The 15,900-nt window shown below is 34.4% G+C and overlaps 1 protein-coding gene across 1 annotated transcript; it reads left to right on the forward strand.

The window, feature by feature from the left end:
- Positions 1-523: 523 nt before the first annotated feature.
- Positions 524-1,357, forward strand: LOC143623309 (putative ripening-related protein 1). Its single transcript, XM_077094245.1, has one exon. It carries the CDS (start codon positions 685-687, stop codon positions 1,252-1,254), a length of 570 nt encoding a protein of 189 aa, XP_076950360.1. The 5' UTR covers positions 524-684; the 3' UTR covers positions 1,255-1,357.
- The last annotated feature ends 14,543 nt before the right edge of the window (positions 1,358-15,900 follow it).

Raw genomic sequence — 15,900 nt, forward strand, 5'->3', positions numbered from 1 at the left:
ATGATTTGGGTTTGGGACGGGTTTAGATAAGCCGAACCCCATTCTTGATCATAAAAGCTTGTCTCATATTAAAACTCGATCCTATACTCGTCCCTAAACCCTAAACAAAACAGAAAAGACCCTAGAACCAACGTTTAATCTGAAAATCGTATAGTACGTGTAGTTGTGATAACCCATCAGCGGCCGTGGCGTAGGCCGAAATTTTTTTCCTACGGGTTCGGAAAATTTCGAGGGATGGACGACCGATTGTTTATCACTTAGATTTTGGGTTTCTACGGGTGGGTTTAATGTTGAAATATCTATAAGTCCGATGTCAAAATACACTAATATATAACACTAAAACAAAATTTTGTACGAGTTCAACCGAACCTATTCCCTTAAAGCTGCCTACGCCCCTACATCACCTTAGACTACAACGTTATCTTTATGTGGCTGCTCAAAGCCAAAGACAGTAGCATTGTCTTTATGATCAGACTAATCAAAATTTGAAATAACAACAAAAGTGAAGCTTCTTGTCTTTTTCTAACAAGAAAACATTGTATTCAACTTTAAGTGACTACTTGTGCCCTCAAATTATTAAAAAGTTATGAACTTTGTTAGCATCATCAACATATATATTGGCCAACTATACAAGACATTACATACACATCTTAGTTTATACAAGAAAAGAAGAAAGCTAGCACAATGAAGAACGTTGTTCTACAAACATCCTTTTATGTATTGGTCATTCTCACAATTTCAAACTCGTTACAAACTAACGGCCACACTTGCGTGCCAAGCGGGCACATAAGGGGCAAGCAACCCCCTCAAGGACAATGCATGGAAAATAGTGATTCACTTTGTTGCATTCCACACAAACTTTACTCCACATACAAATGTTCTCCTCCTGTTTCAGCTAACACCAGCGCCACTCTTACAATAACTAGTTTCGAGAAGGGCGGTGATGGTGGTGTGCCTTCTAAGTGTGATAACCGGTATCATTGTGATGACATCCCTGTGGTGGCATTATCAACCGGATGGTACAAGAATGGAGATAGGTGTCATAACTTCATTATGATCCAAGCTAATGGGAGAAGTGTAAAAGCAAAGGTTGTAGACGAATGTGATTCTTCGATGGGTTGTGACAAAGGTCATGAGTATTTACCTCCTTGCGGTAACGATATAGTTGTTGCTTCCAAAGCAGTTTGGGAAGGCTTGGGAATTCCTAACACGAGTTGGGGCGAATTGCATATCACATGGACTGACGCTTACTAGCCTTTAATCCTTTATATTTCTTTTGTGTCATATTGTGGACTTGAAGTACATGTTATATATGTTCTCCTTTGTAAGATGTGTATTTTTGTGTCGGTTTATTATGTGCGATTTAAATGCTCCGTGTTATAAGTTTCTGTAAACTATTATATATGTCGAAAATCTATAGCAAAACAGAATACTAAAACATCTTTGTATTGATTCCATATTAACAATCAACTCCTACACATTTCACACTATCACAACACATGTTATTGAGGGAAAAAATATAAGTATATAAAAACAAGAAAGTACATAAAAGAGAAATAATACTCCGTATAAATTAACAATTTATGTTTCTCACTGATTACAAATTCTATAGGCTTTTATTAAGATTTTGATGTACACATTTATTAGCTTGGGCTGAGCATGAAACTTTGCATAAAGGCTATGCATTATGAGCCAATTCTTTTTAATCTGTATACGATACAAGGAGGAAACGTGGGGCTAAACATTATGGGCCGAGTCTTTTAAAAAGTCAACATTATGGGTCGAGTCTTGGGTTGTATTTTTCAGCCCAAGACCGAGTCCGAAACTGAAAATTTCGCAAAACTAAGAATTGAGAATCGGGTTCGGTTTGGTTTCGGTCCTTTTTGGGCCGGATTTCGATCTTACTAAGTCCATTACGAGATTCTACAATTTTCCGCCTTTTAACTTGAATCCGGATATATACATGTAAAGAGTTTTTACCAGATATACTCTTCTTCCTCTTGTCATATGAGTCGTTTCACAAGTATATGGATGATTAATAAATTATTTTTTTTTGTACACGAATGTTTAAGACATGACGATTCCTTCTATACTTTCGTTTAAAACGTTAAAACATTATGATTTCCACTATGAGGGCGTTATGAGCGTATAGCTAGGGGGTGCCACCCGTACGAGCGTATTGCTAAGGGAGGAAGAGATGCAACCCGAACGTACCTGACCTTCATCCTATCACGATTCAACAGCCCATCGCAAGCGACACGTGCCTGACCCTCAGCGAACCCCGGCAACGGTGTTTATTGGGTCGCCTTCTTTCTCCTTCCTACACTCCAAGCCCTGGTGAACCTTGGGGTCAACGGCGATTTTTCTATAGAACCCACATAATCCGGACCTCAATAGCCGCATGCTCCCCAGTGGCGGCTCATGGGCTAACGAAATAAAGATAGAGCTTTAAGCCCACTCCTAGTTAAGACCCCCAAATTTATAATCCAAATGTAACTCGGTTTGTGTTATATATAAAAACCTAATATATATATTCTAAAAAACATTATATGTAGATGTAATAATTAATTGGCGGATTATAAATCAATATGTTTATTGTTAATGTGGTAAGCTTGTTTGTTGCTAACTTACAGGTTACAAGTTCAAGACTCATTATTAGCACATTTTTTTTGTTTTTTAATAATTGTTATAAAAGAATCATAAAATCTTATTTTTATTTAGATGTTCAAAATCGTTGAGCGGGCATAAGGCTCCACACCTCCTAAAGAAGATCAATAGATCACGCCGCCTAGTTATTGAACATTTATTTATAGCAAAAATAATGTTTTGACTTTTCTAGATTGATCATTATTCCATGTTGAAGGTTGTTGGAACATAATTAGGATTCGATGATGACTTGTTTATCAATAACAACGTATATTACAACCCATCGAATCCGACCTCACCCACTTTCCTCTTCAACATGTGCTCCTTTTTTTCATTTTTCCTTTTTTCCAGAACAACGATTTTCTTGTGTGTTATAAGGTCACCACACTTTTTAATGTGGAGCTTGTTTCTCGTTTACCTGTCGCTTCATTGTAAATCGTTTGGATGTTTCAACATAATGTGGAGACTTTTGTTGTCCCACTCTGACCAAACTATATTGACTTAATTGAGCTCATGCAGGCTTCAGAGTTTGAGTTTGGCTTGGGCATTCTCCCGGGAAACCATACCACCGACTGTCACTTGGCAGTCGTTGGACCATCACAAAAGTAGAATTCTCTGGCATAACACACAGTGGGACTAAAACCCGGGTGGACTTGAGATTCAAACTAACAACCTCGTAAGGTTTAGCTCAAATCTTTATCATCAATATCCACCCAAACTATCAAAAATAGGAATACAACTTGGATATTAATTAAATTAACTCGAACCTCCCAACTCTAGACCACAAGTGCGGATCGAACATGTGCTCCTTAATTCTTAAACAATAAAAGCAACTTAATCATTTTCAATTATTTCACCACTCGATGACCAATTCACCTCCCACACTTCATTTCCAATTCCACATTGCCACCAATGACACACTTTCACAAATCTCTCTTTATCACCATATTAATCATTACCGGAACCACCACTTTCCGGCCAGCCACCGCGGACCAACTCTCGTGTACAATGTGCGACGAATGTGACAACCCTTGCCAACAACAACCTCCTTCACCACCACCACCTTCAGCCGTCACTAACTGCCACCACCACCTTCTCCACCAACTTCCGGTGGCAATGTTTTCCCATATTACCCTCCTTCACCACCAGCTTCCGGTGGTGGTTATGGTTATGGTTATGACTACCCAACTCCGCCACCTCCGAATCCGATTCTTCCTTACTTTCCATTCTATTATTACAATCCACCACCTTCAATTTCCGTTCATTTAAACATCAACATATTTCAAATCCTTGTTCCACTTTTATTTATCATGTTCTTATTCTGAGATTAGATCAAGTTAGGCCTTGGAATGGAACACAGTTCCGAATCCGCTTTGTGTACGAACAAGGAAGTTATAAGTAACAAGTTAATAGCATTTCACTATTTCCCACTTTCATTAAACTTTGACTATTGCTAATTCATGATCATCAAACATATATTCACCGGATCAGACCAATGAAGAATGTGTTCACCAAATGCTTCTGTAACTTTTCTTGATTATTATTTGTAACTTTGTGTATTATCTTAATTTTCTAAGAAATGAAATTTATTTGTATTCAAATAAACTTCAAATATATCACCTAAAAATTAATATTTTATTAAGCGTGTTAATATAAATTTGAATGACCGAATTGAAACATTTTTGAAAACTATTGAACAGTACTATTCAATGAGATTACCCCTTTTTAAGATGAAAAACGTATAAATAATTAAAGGTATAATATGAACAGCAGAGTAATATGTTAAAGTTTTCTAATTAAAGCAATTATTATTGCACTACTTCATTTTGTTATAACGTATTAATAATTACTCTAATGTTAATATGTTATCATAATTACTCAGTTATTTGCTCAATAAGATCTATTTGTACCGAATGTCACCTTTGTATGGCTATCTCTTGCATCGAAATACTTAATCGAAGAATTCGATACATAACCGTTTTTAAATAAAAAAACTATTATTCGTGTATTACTTTTATACGTAACATTTGACAGAGATAAATCATATTCTGAAAGGCTGAAAGCCTAAGAAGTTATCTCATAACATTTGATAGATATAAATCGTGTATTGAAAGTTGAGGGAGGCTGGTTACAAAATTGCTAAATTAACATACACAAATGTTTATATGTTATTAGATTCTTAGTTTTCTACTTAAAACTAAGAATCTTTTTATATAGTTGTAAACGTTCAATTAAAATAATAATTCTTTATTATTTTGTTTGTAAAAGTTCAATATCTATTTTTGCGGGAGTGAAAAAATTTATAAGTTTTGAAAGTAAAAACTATTTATGGTTCAATAATTTCTAAAGATGTAAATAGGAAGCTTGCAAAAGCAGAAAGTGGTAGACTGGTAGTGAATATATTTGGGCTAAAATTTTATTCGCTTTAGGGCCTCCTTTGCAACAAATGGGCTAGGAAAAAGTGGAAAAGGAAGGGGTTTTCTTCTTTTTATTGTTTAGTATAGAGAAAGCAAGAAAAGAAACTCGTGAGAATTAACTTTGTTCCAAAAGAGAACCTTTGTCAAACTAGGTTCACTGCACTAGAAAAATGTAATTGTCTTCACACTTTATGTTGTACTAGTTCGAGGCCCCTCATATTACACGGGTAGTTTTTGAAAATACAATATTTAATAAATAATCAGTATACAATAAACAATAAACCGTTAAACACTATTAATACATTCGTTGTACAATAGTCTTTAAAACAATTTTAAAGTAAAAGATAATTATCAATATCAAATGTTTCAAAAAAAAAATAGAAAGTAAATATTAAATTAACAAATTTTAAAGCATAAAATTTAAAAATGATAACTATTATTTATTATTATAAATTTTATTAAAAATTGTGATGTTTAATGTAAGAGTGACAAGTGACAAAACTTGTAGGCTTTTATTAGAGAGTATAGATAGATATATATATATATATTTATTAAAATGTAATATTTTAAATCTTTATCGATGTATGTATGTATTTTTTTATATGAACGACTAATAAAAGCTTTTCATTAACACATTATCAAATACTAGCAAGATGCTAGTTGCACAAAATCTATCCATACAATCAAACAGTAAACAAGAACCCCAATTCCCCTTTACAATGTAGTAACATTAAACGTGTCCCATCTTTCCTATGTTAAGTTAAGCCGTTGATCAATTTTTTACCTACAAAAAGCTAAAAGCTTTAACTTTCCCAGTTGTACTCCTTAAGACTTAAACACACGGCTTCCTTTCGAATACCATCAAGTTTCTTGTGTATATAGTAAAACCATTTATTGACTGTTGTGCAGTGGCGTCTTTGTCGCCTAACTTACCGTTAAAACCATTTCACTTATTAAAGAGGAGTGCGCCGAAGGGTATTTTGCCACTTCGAACGTGAGTGGGTTAACGAGGACAAAGTTGTGGGGCCAAAATTGATGTCAACCAATCACATTTCATATGATGTGACGTTTTTCATTTTTTAGTTAAACCAATACATATAGTCTAGACAAACGTGATTTGAAAGACAAGTATATTTGATGGTATAAACCTTTTTTTTTTTTAAAGTTGCATTAGGATAATTAATACATTTTTTCGAATATGTTTTATTAGTTTAAAACCCAACTATAAACGACTAATGCTTTTTACTTAGCATTTTTGTTTTTGTTTTTTTTTTTCATAGTTGACTTCTTACAAAAAGCACCGAAGCATCGTCTTACTTTGTTGGATGTCACAATAACGCATGTAAGCTTGAATGTGAAGCTTCTGTCGCTGCTCTTTAAAACTTTATCTTCATGCGTCAACCTCTTCTCCAATATTTGTTTTTTGTTAGAAAAAAAAAGGCAGAGAGAATCACATATGCAACTAATGTCATCCCACTCCATTGCCAAAATCACATGAAAAAATAAATTTTTCATGTTAACATCGAACATGAAATCGCACCTGAAACCATTAGGCTAATGGACAATCAACATGCAAGAACATTTACATCATTTGTCTCGGCTTTTCCAGTTTATTTTCGTTTAGTTAACATTTCGTTTTCATAATCTTTATTACCATCATTATCCTTTCCCGTTTATCTTATTATCACCTATTATCCGCATCTAAATTCTTATTACTAATTATTTAGTATTTTATTTAATACATTTTATATTTAACTCGTGTAAAAAGGCTATGCGTAGTGGAGGGGCTACAAATTCGGGCGAAATACGACACGTGGCGCCCATTCAGCAAGGGGTGTGAATTTGTTTCTGAGGTGTAATGGTATAGGGGCTACAAACTGGGCCCACGGTATCTTTTTATAATTAAATTAATCAAATAAAAACCAATTTATTTAAATAATTAAATAAAAATGCATTAAAATTAAAAAGATGATAGAGTTACAAATTTTGTCCTTTAAAAAAAACTAAATTACGGTTCGTGTCCTTTTTTTAGTTTCTTTGCAGGCGGTGTCCTTTAAACATTTTTTTCCTACACGTTATGTCTTTTACGCTAACTGGTTTAGAAAAACTCAGTTAAATACCCTCACGTGAGATGCATGTGAGGGCATTTTTGTCTTTTCGTCTGTACCTGCAAATTTATAACACCTCCCACCACTTACAAAACCCTAAAATCCACCGCCAACCCCACCTCCGGTTTCCGGCCACCTGAACCACCACCTCTGTTCACCTCCGTTTCTGGCCACCTGAACCATCACCTCCGATTTCCGGCCACCTGAACCACTACCATCTTTTTCAGGCCCTATCTGAACACACCGTTCTGATCTTAACCTCGTTCAAGTGATTACTTCTCTGGTTCAATTCATTCTCTGTAAATCCTCACTCTGTTAATATTAATCGCTCTCTATCTCCACACACACCCATTATGAAATCTTCTTGTTTCTTCTCAATTCTACTCATCTTCATCGCAATTTCAGTCTCATTCATCATCCCAAATTCAAATCAAACCAAAACCCAGTTCCTAAAATCCACCACCTCACCATTCCTCAATCCAATTTCAAAACTTCTAGGGTTTAACTTTAATCCCCAAATCTTAAACCCTAATCCATCAAACCCTGATTTAACCCCCATCATATGGATGGCACCATTCATCTCCGGTGGAGGGTATTGTTCCGAAGCTTGGTCTTACATATTAGCCCTTAATAATCACTACAATAATAATCAAATCAAACCAAAACCCGACTGTAAACCTCGTCCAAACTATCTAACTTGTCGGCGTTATATTCTCCGGCGATATTTGGTTCAAACTCGTCGGAATCGTAGCCGTTCGTCAGAGTTTGACCGGAAAACTGGATTCCGGCGGGTGTTAACTGGATCTGGGTTTGTGGATCTTGTTGATTATTATTATTGTTGTTGTTGTTGTTGTTGTCTGGTAGATTGGATGTGAAAACAGTGGAGGTGAACCAGGTGTTGAGTGCACAGAGTGATGACGACGGAAGGTGCAGGGTCTCCATGGTTGTTGAGAGAAGAGAAGGGCGAAGAATATTTGGATAGGGAAAGTGGTATGTGTGGTTGTGTATGTGAATTTATTGTTATTATTATTATTAATATGAGTGTATGAATTTGTTTTGAAAAGACAAAAATATCCTTACATGCGCCTTATGTGAGGGTACTTAACTGAGTTTTTCTAACCCAGTTAATGTAAGGATATAACGTGTAGGAAAAAAATGTTTAAAGGACACCGCCTGCAAAGAAACTAAAAAAAGGACACGAACCGTAATTTAACTTTTTAAATGACAAAATTTGTAATTCTGTCTAAAAAGAAAAACAAAATAAAGTACATAACTAAATAAAATACATAACTAAAAAAAAGATACATAACAAAAAAAACATAACTAAAAAAAATACTAATATCCATAATATTCGCGCATTTTTTCGACTTGTCGTCGTTGCAACAATGCGGCCTCTTCGTGTGACCCGGCCGCTTTGAGGGATTCGTATTCTTTACTCATTTCTCGCAACTTCATCATAGCGTCAATCTTTTCGTGTTGTTTGTTAGTTTCTCTCATGGTATCGTTGAGTTCCTCGACAAACTTTTTGTGTTTTTTGATCATTCCTGTCTTTATAGCGGTGAGTTCCACGGGTTTCGGTTGGTTCGGGTTGTTTTTAGGATTCATTTTGCTAATTTTTTGTAAAAATTTGGGTATGAATTGTGTATAAAATGAATATAAAATGGAGAAGAATGGTGTATGTTTATATATATATACTAGTTTACGTACCCGTGTGCAACACGGGTTGGAATAAATAAATTTATTCAAACGACGAAATTATAAGAGATACAAAAAAATGTGTTAAACTATTTATATAAATATGTATATACGGTATATTAAATCACATATTAAACAATATGAAAAATATATATATAATATACATGTCAGAAATCATATATGTGCAAATATTTCTTTTTGATTTTTGTTTCAAATAGAATTCAACTTATTTAATACTTTACCCGATTTGAGATAAAAGTAGTGTTTAGAAACTGAACCATATTGGACGTTCAACCAACAAATAAATAAATAAAATGGTTAGTTGTTCGCAAACCAACTTTCAAACCACAAAAAGAACTGGAAAAAAACAACTGGGATAACATTAAATATTTTTAAAACTGAGTAGTTGTACATAATAGTTCATGCACCGCCTAATGATACTAATAAGTTGGATGCACTACCTTTTCTTTTATGGATGTTAGTTTTCTTCTAGATTTTTCATTGAAACAATATGGGATGAAATATAATTTTATTTTGACCCTTGAAGTGCCAAGTGACACAAAGATGGTTCAATTATGTGTCAAGTGATATAACCTTGTTTTTTGTTTAGTATAGAAACATCGTTCTCCGAATTTATATGTGAGCTTTTGATCTTTTAGAAATCATCTTATCATTTGAAAAAATAAATGCATTTATAAAAAGGTATCGTATGAATGGTAGAAGAAGTATAAAATAGCATTAACGATGAATTTAAAGCGTAAACAACATGAAGAAAATTAAAATTGGCCAACCACCTCCTATAGTCCGGTTTGGTTTACACGGTCCATAATTATAAAAATCGTAAACCAAACCGTTAGTCATGATTTTACACAAATTTGAGTGGGGTACCACCTTTATGTTTATTGTATCAATAACATGCGACCATTTTTTTATAAAACAACTTCATTTTAATTTTATAGTTTAACCCCTAATTAGTTTTTATTTTATACATTTATATAGTTATGGAATAATGAAATGGTTCCTGCATGTTTTTTTGGGAGCTTTAAAAAAGTTATCATCCAATAGGTACATGTAAATTGTATATGAAAACCACGTGTAATGTGACGTTTGTAACCCAAGTATATAATATATGTATAACACTGTATAAACATAAACAACTGAATTAAAGGCGAATTTCATTTCAAGATTGTAAGTTTTGCTTGTTTAATGGTTTTAAAGGAAACCAAGAAGACACCTAATTGATATATATACATGTAATTACATATGCTTAAAAGTGCGAATAATACAATATTAATATATGATCCGCAATTTAAAATACGTAATTGGATAAGGTAAATTGATTGAAAATGAGCAGAGCTATCTCGAGTGTGTTTGTGAGTACCGACACTATCAAATAAAGGTGTTTACTACTAAAGAAATTTAGTTTTCGTTGTTGTTGCTGACGGAAAATCACTAATGAAATAAACAAATTTTATGGTAACTAATAGCTACTGTATAATAATTGTCTACGTAATTAGTGATACGTAACTTAAAGGAAATCACTAATTAATTATTAATTGATAATGAAATTTTGTTTCAAAAGAAGAAAAAAATCAAACAACTATTATGATTAGTTGATGTCTAATTTTATAATTAAAGATTAAAAATCAAGTAATACATATAGTTGTGTATATGGAATGTTTTAATTTTTTAATTTTAATTTAATTAGAAATATTTATAACTCAAAGCTTCAAAGATAGAGTGTCACATGTCAAAATATTAGGCCAATTAGGGTTAATGTAGTTCAACCATCATTTTTGTTTATTATAATAGTAGATATATATTGTTTTAATTAATTATTTTTTTTTTACTTTTGACCCTTAGCAACGGTATTATTAATACAATATTATTATTATTTAAACCTCGTCGGCGACAAAAGAACCCCGCCTCTGCCCCTTTTCGCTCACATATCGCAGGGGCGGCGCCCAAACTCGTGTCCCAGTACACATGACCTAAACAAGTGTGTTTTCTGCCAAAGGAGCTTATTGTGAAACTTATCAGAAATAGAAAAAGACTTTTTACTATTTGACTATTTTAAAAGGAATTTAGTAAACATTCTATTTTTTATATAATTGCTGTATATGAACAAGTCAAGTTACCTTTGGTTCTTTTTCATCCTTTATATTCCTTGTTATGTTAATAACATACTGCATCTTACATTAAAGTATTAAACACACCCAACAAAAAAGTATACACAAAGATGTCAAGTTTGACCTAATGCAGCAAGCATTGTCAAACCACCCGTAATGGGTGCGTTATGTGTAGCATGAAGGACGAAAACGCGGGGGTACATCGCCCCTCCTGCGTTATGTTGAAGTTACATTTGCAAGCGTTGTATATACAAGGCTGAGAATGGCACAAAATCCAAGGTGACCATTGCAAAAATGACCGTTGGAAAATTAAAAAAAAAAAAAAGTATTTCCTATATATTAAACCATTTCATCCCCAATCAAACCTCATTAAATTTATAAAAATTCTCTTTCAACTCTATAAAAATTCCTTTACACCAAATTCACTATATATGGATCCTCCATCTATATATAAACAGTTTTTCGGGCCCGACCAACAAACCGAGGACGTGGAGGAGGAACGGGCGGTTACGAGTGCGATTATGCTCGCGACACAGTATATGAGTTCCGTTACGGGTGCGATTAGCTCTCCACCCCCCGTTTCAACAAGAACATATATCGAACGTGATCGTGCCGAAGCCAACAACCGGTTGATGGCGGATTACTTCTGCGACACACCGAGATACAAGAACCCGAAGACCTTTAGGCGTCGTTTTCGGATGTCTAAAAATTTATTTATGCGCATCACCAATGATTTGGAGCGTGAGTTTGATTACTTTAAGCAAAAGCCTGACGCTCGAGGGATGCTAGGATTCACGGCTATTCAGAATGTTACGTCAGCCGTGCGCGTGCTCGCCTACGGAAACACGACCGACATCAACAACGAGTATTTAAAGATGGCCGAAAAAACAACTCGGGACACCTTGGAGTATTTTTGTTACGGTACGTTTTGTTTTTTTTAAATAGTTTATCACTTGTTTACTGTGATCATTTATTTTATAAAAATTTTGTAAAATATAGGAATATTTAAACTATATGGACCACATTATATGAGAGAGCCCAACGTTAACGATCTACAACGTCTTTACGAGGCACATACAAGGGTACATGGTTTCCCCGGCATGATAGGAAGTATAGATTGCATGCATTGGGAATGTGCTAATTGTCCAACTGCATGGCGAGGTCAATTCACACGAGGTGACCAAAAGGGACCAACGGTCAGCCTTCAAGCGATCGTTTCATACGACCCTTGGATTTGGTCGACATTCTTTGGTGTTCCCGGTTCCAACAATGACATAACCGTCTTAGAGCAGTCTCCTGTGATGGAGAGTTACATATCTGGGACCGTTCCCGTCGCTTCGTTTTGGGCTAACGATAACTTCTACGATCATGGGTACTATCTGGGTGATGGAATGTATCTAGAGTTCGCGATAATTGTTAAAACATTCAGAGACCCGATGGATGAAAAAAGACAGTATTTTAAGAAAGTGCAAGAGTCTGCGAGAAAGGATATCGAGAGGTGTTTTGGTGTTCTTCAACAACGATGGCATTATGTTAAAAATCCTTGTCGTCTGTGGTCTTTAGAAAGAATGAGATGTGCTATGTATGCGTGTATCATAATGCATAACATGATCATCGAGGACGAGGGAAGAGCAATATGTCCAACTTTCATACCGGACCCGGATCCACCACAGACTCCGGCAGGTATAGAGCAACGACTCGAAAACTCGGATTCCGTGCGGTCAAGAGAGATACATAACGCACTAAAGGAGGATTTGGTCCAACATCTTTGGATGTATCGGCCTCTGCCTGGTGAAAACGATGAGGAGGACGACGACGATGAAGACAACGACGACGATGAGGAGGACGACGAATAGTTTTTTTTTATTTTTTTTTGTAATATTTATTTAATAAAATATTATTGTTATTTGATTATTCTTATTAAAAATTTAAAAAAAAAAACAAAAAGTGTAAAAGTTACTGGGCGCCACGTGGCGCATAACCCCTGGATGTGAAGAGTTATGACTACAGCCTGTTTTTGTACAAAACCATAACTCTGACTGGACGTCACGTGACGCATAACCCCTGGATGTGGAGCTTTACGACTACACATGATCTCAGCCAGATAATGAAATAGTACACACATGAGTTGTCAGTAGACCATAAAGGCATAAACATTGAAAATATCACCCCCTTTTGGGCTATACTACTACTAATTAAGGCCCTATATGTCACTGTATCAGTTAGGGTTCCAATTTCCCCCAATTTTCAATTTTCAATGATTTACCTTTGGTTTGATATTACATCAATATAGCAGGTAGACGGGTAACAAGCGCCGCCACTCCTTTCTGAATTGCAAACCAAAAAAAAAACAATTTCAAAATCAAAAACATCCACCACACGAGATCGCCATTAACAGTATTGCAGCTTGTTCTTCTTCCCGTAGCTTGTTCCACCACGGCTTACCTCTTTCATAAGATGATCTCTTCCTCTTATGCTGCTGCTGTTGTTCATTAGTCACCATTAATCTCACCTTCAACGAATCACCGCTTCCGTTCGCATTTTTTGGTGACTTTCTTTTGGTTTTATCGATTCCCCTCATCTGCAATCTTTTCCGCTTGTTGTATTTGATTCCACACGCATTGCAGAGTGACTTCAAACATAATTACAAACGATTATAATATATAGAGATTGGATCAAATACAAATAAAATTACTGTGTTAATTGTGAGAATCAAATAGAATAATTATATATACAAATATACAAATAGAATAATCATGTAATTACACCATAAATAACTATGTAACCTGTATATATAATAATTGTAACAATTAACATCTAACTTTCCTTGTAATATATAATGATAAGACGGTAAATAAATAACCGATTAAACGATTACAATGTCAGTAGAAACATAACTCTAAGCATAACCATAAATACCTTGGGACCAGCAGGACCGCCTCTCCAAAGAGGAGTACTCGTGGTTTGACAAAAGCTACAGCAGTTGGTCTCGTTTAACGGTGCTAACAGACTGCTGCTGCTCTCGGTTATTTCTTTAGCTTCTTCTGTTTGTGAATCAACTGATCTCTACACAAATGTTAAATTTGAGCTTGTTAAAGTTAACAAGTTCATAGAAATTGAACGAATGAAAAAATATTGAATAATGTTACCTTATGTTTCAGATCCATGATTGAAGTAAACAAAAACTTATTTGTGGAATTAAAATGTGTGCGTTGATAATGGCGGTTATTGATATGATCACACAGACAGTAGCTCACTGTGAGGGTTGGATTTAGATACCAGGGGCTGTTGATTTGTTTGTATTATTATATGTGCAGCCTTTTGAGTTGTTACTTTGACCATGAAGACAATATATATTAATAAAATATTATTATTGGAGAAGCTGGAGGGGTTGCGTGGGTGGCGATGTCAGCCGGACACAAAACCCTAGTTAAGTCAAGAGTATTGGTTAATTACTATGGTACCCCTCACGATTCACTTGCTCTCCACGGAATTTTGAAATGTTACATTTAATGGTGTTTAAAGTTTTGATAAATATTTTTGTTATTAAATTTGTGTTTTTTTTTGAAGTCAGTGGTGGAGTAGTAAAGAAGTGATTTTGTGTTTTAGGTTATCCAACATTTAATTTCAGCGACACCAGGGTGATGATGAGAGACTAGGCGTGTAGGTGGCGTTCATTAGTTGAATCCTTAAAATGACGGGTTTTATTTCACCGCACTGTCATGCCTTTGGACGAGTGTTCACCCCTCACGGGCGTTGGCCTTAGGTGACAATTTTCCCAGGTCGAAAAACAAGTGTATCCCAATTTGATGAATATAGCCAGCAATAAATTTGGAGAATTCTTTGGCCGCTAAAAAAAATCAACTATATATGTGTTTTTACACTATTTTATTTTTACCACCAAAACAAATATATAATTTATAAAATGTATAAGTTGACTATGTGAGTTATGTTTCATGGGGTGTTTGGGATTTCTTATTTTACTTTCTTAAAATTTTTGTCATAAGTTAATAAGTTATAACGTTATAACCTATTAACTTGTATCCCCTCACATAATATACAATATCTAATATCTTTTAACTTTTTCAAAAATTAATAAGTCATAAGTTGTTTAAAATAAGCAATCCTAAACACTCTCTTAATAAGTTTTTAACTTCTTATGAAACTTATCAATGTTAATTTCTTACATATGATTGCGATTTATATATTTACTGATAAGGTTGTGACGGGTGGTAGGCATGATCCTGTCTGTATATAGTCCAATCGGCTAAAATAAACCTTCATTTTAAAACTTGGAAGTGTACACGTATGACATATATATCTAACGCATCTTTAAGTTATAAAAAATATTGTCACAAAATATATATTAAAAATAAAAGTATTTAACACTTGTAATAGTTTAGGGTGTTTTATTGTCGAAAATAATGTATAATCGATTAATCGACCACCATGATGTTGCCAAGAAAGTAAAGAAGATAGGAAGAACGACAAAATACGGGGCATGTTATAGTGGTTGGTAGTAAACGACGCCAATCCCTCAATATAGTCTTTATTTGCACTTTTGTCTTCAGAATATTGGTTTTTATACAAAAATAAAGTATACACTATACAATGATTGCATGCATTCTTTATTTCCAATCATTTATTTTTAACAAAATTATATTATATCAATAACAACGACCTGATCAAATCAATATTAGATATATTCACAAGATAGACACCACAAATGTAATATTTGTGAACGTTTACAACATCAACTGTTGTTAGTAGTTGGTTCGTAATATTGTATGGTTTTTTGAACTATCATCGCGTGTTCATATGAGTTGTATTTGTAAACGATTAGGCGTTAAGAATATACGATTGTGATAAAGGTACAAATTTTTGTTTAACACCAAACATTGCGTT

This window comes from Bidens hawaiensis, unplaced genomic scaffold (assembly GCF_021521415.1).
Source record: "Bidens hawaiensis isolate Kalapana, Puna unplaced genomic scaffold, B.hawaiensis_p1.1 tig00003372_1, whole genome shotgun sequence".
Lineage (NCBI taxonomy): Eukaryota > Viridiplantae > Streptophyta > Magnoliopsida > Asterales > Asteraceae > Bidens > Bidens hawaiensis.

Coding starts and splice junctions, on each gene's coding strand:
- LOC143623309 (XM_077094245.1), top strand. CDS start 685: ATGAAGAACGTTGTTCTACAAACATCCTTTTATGTATTGGTCATTCTC.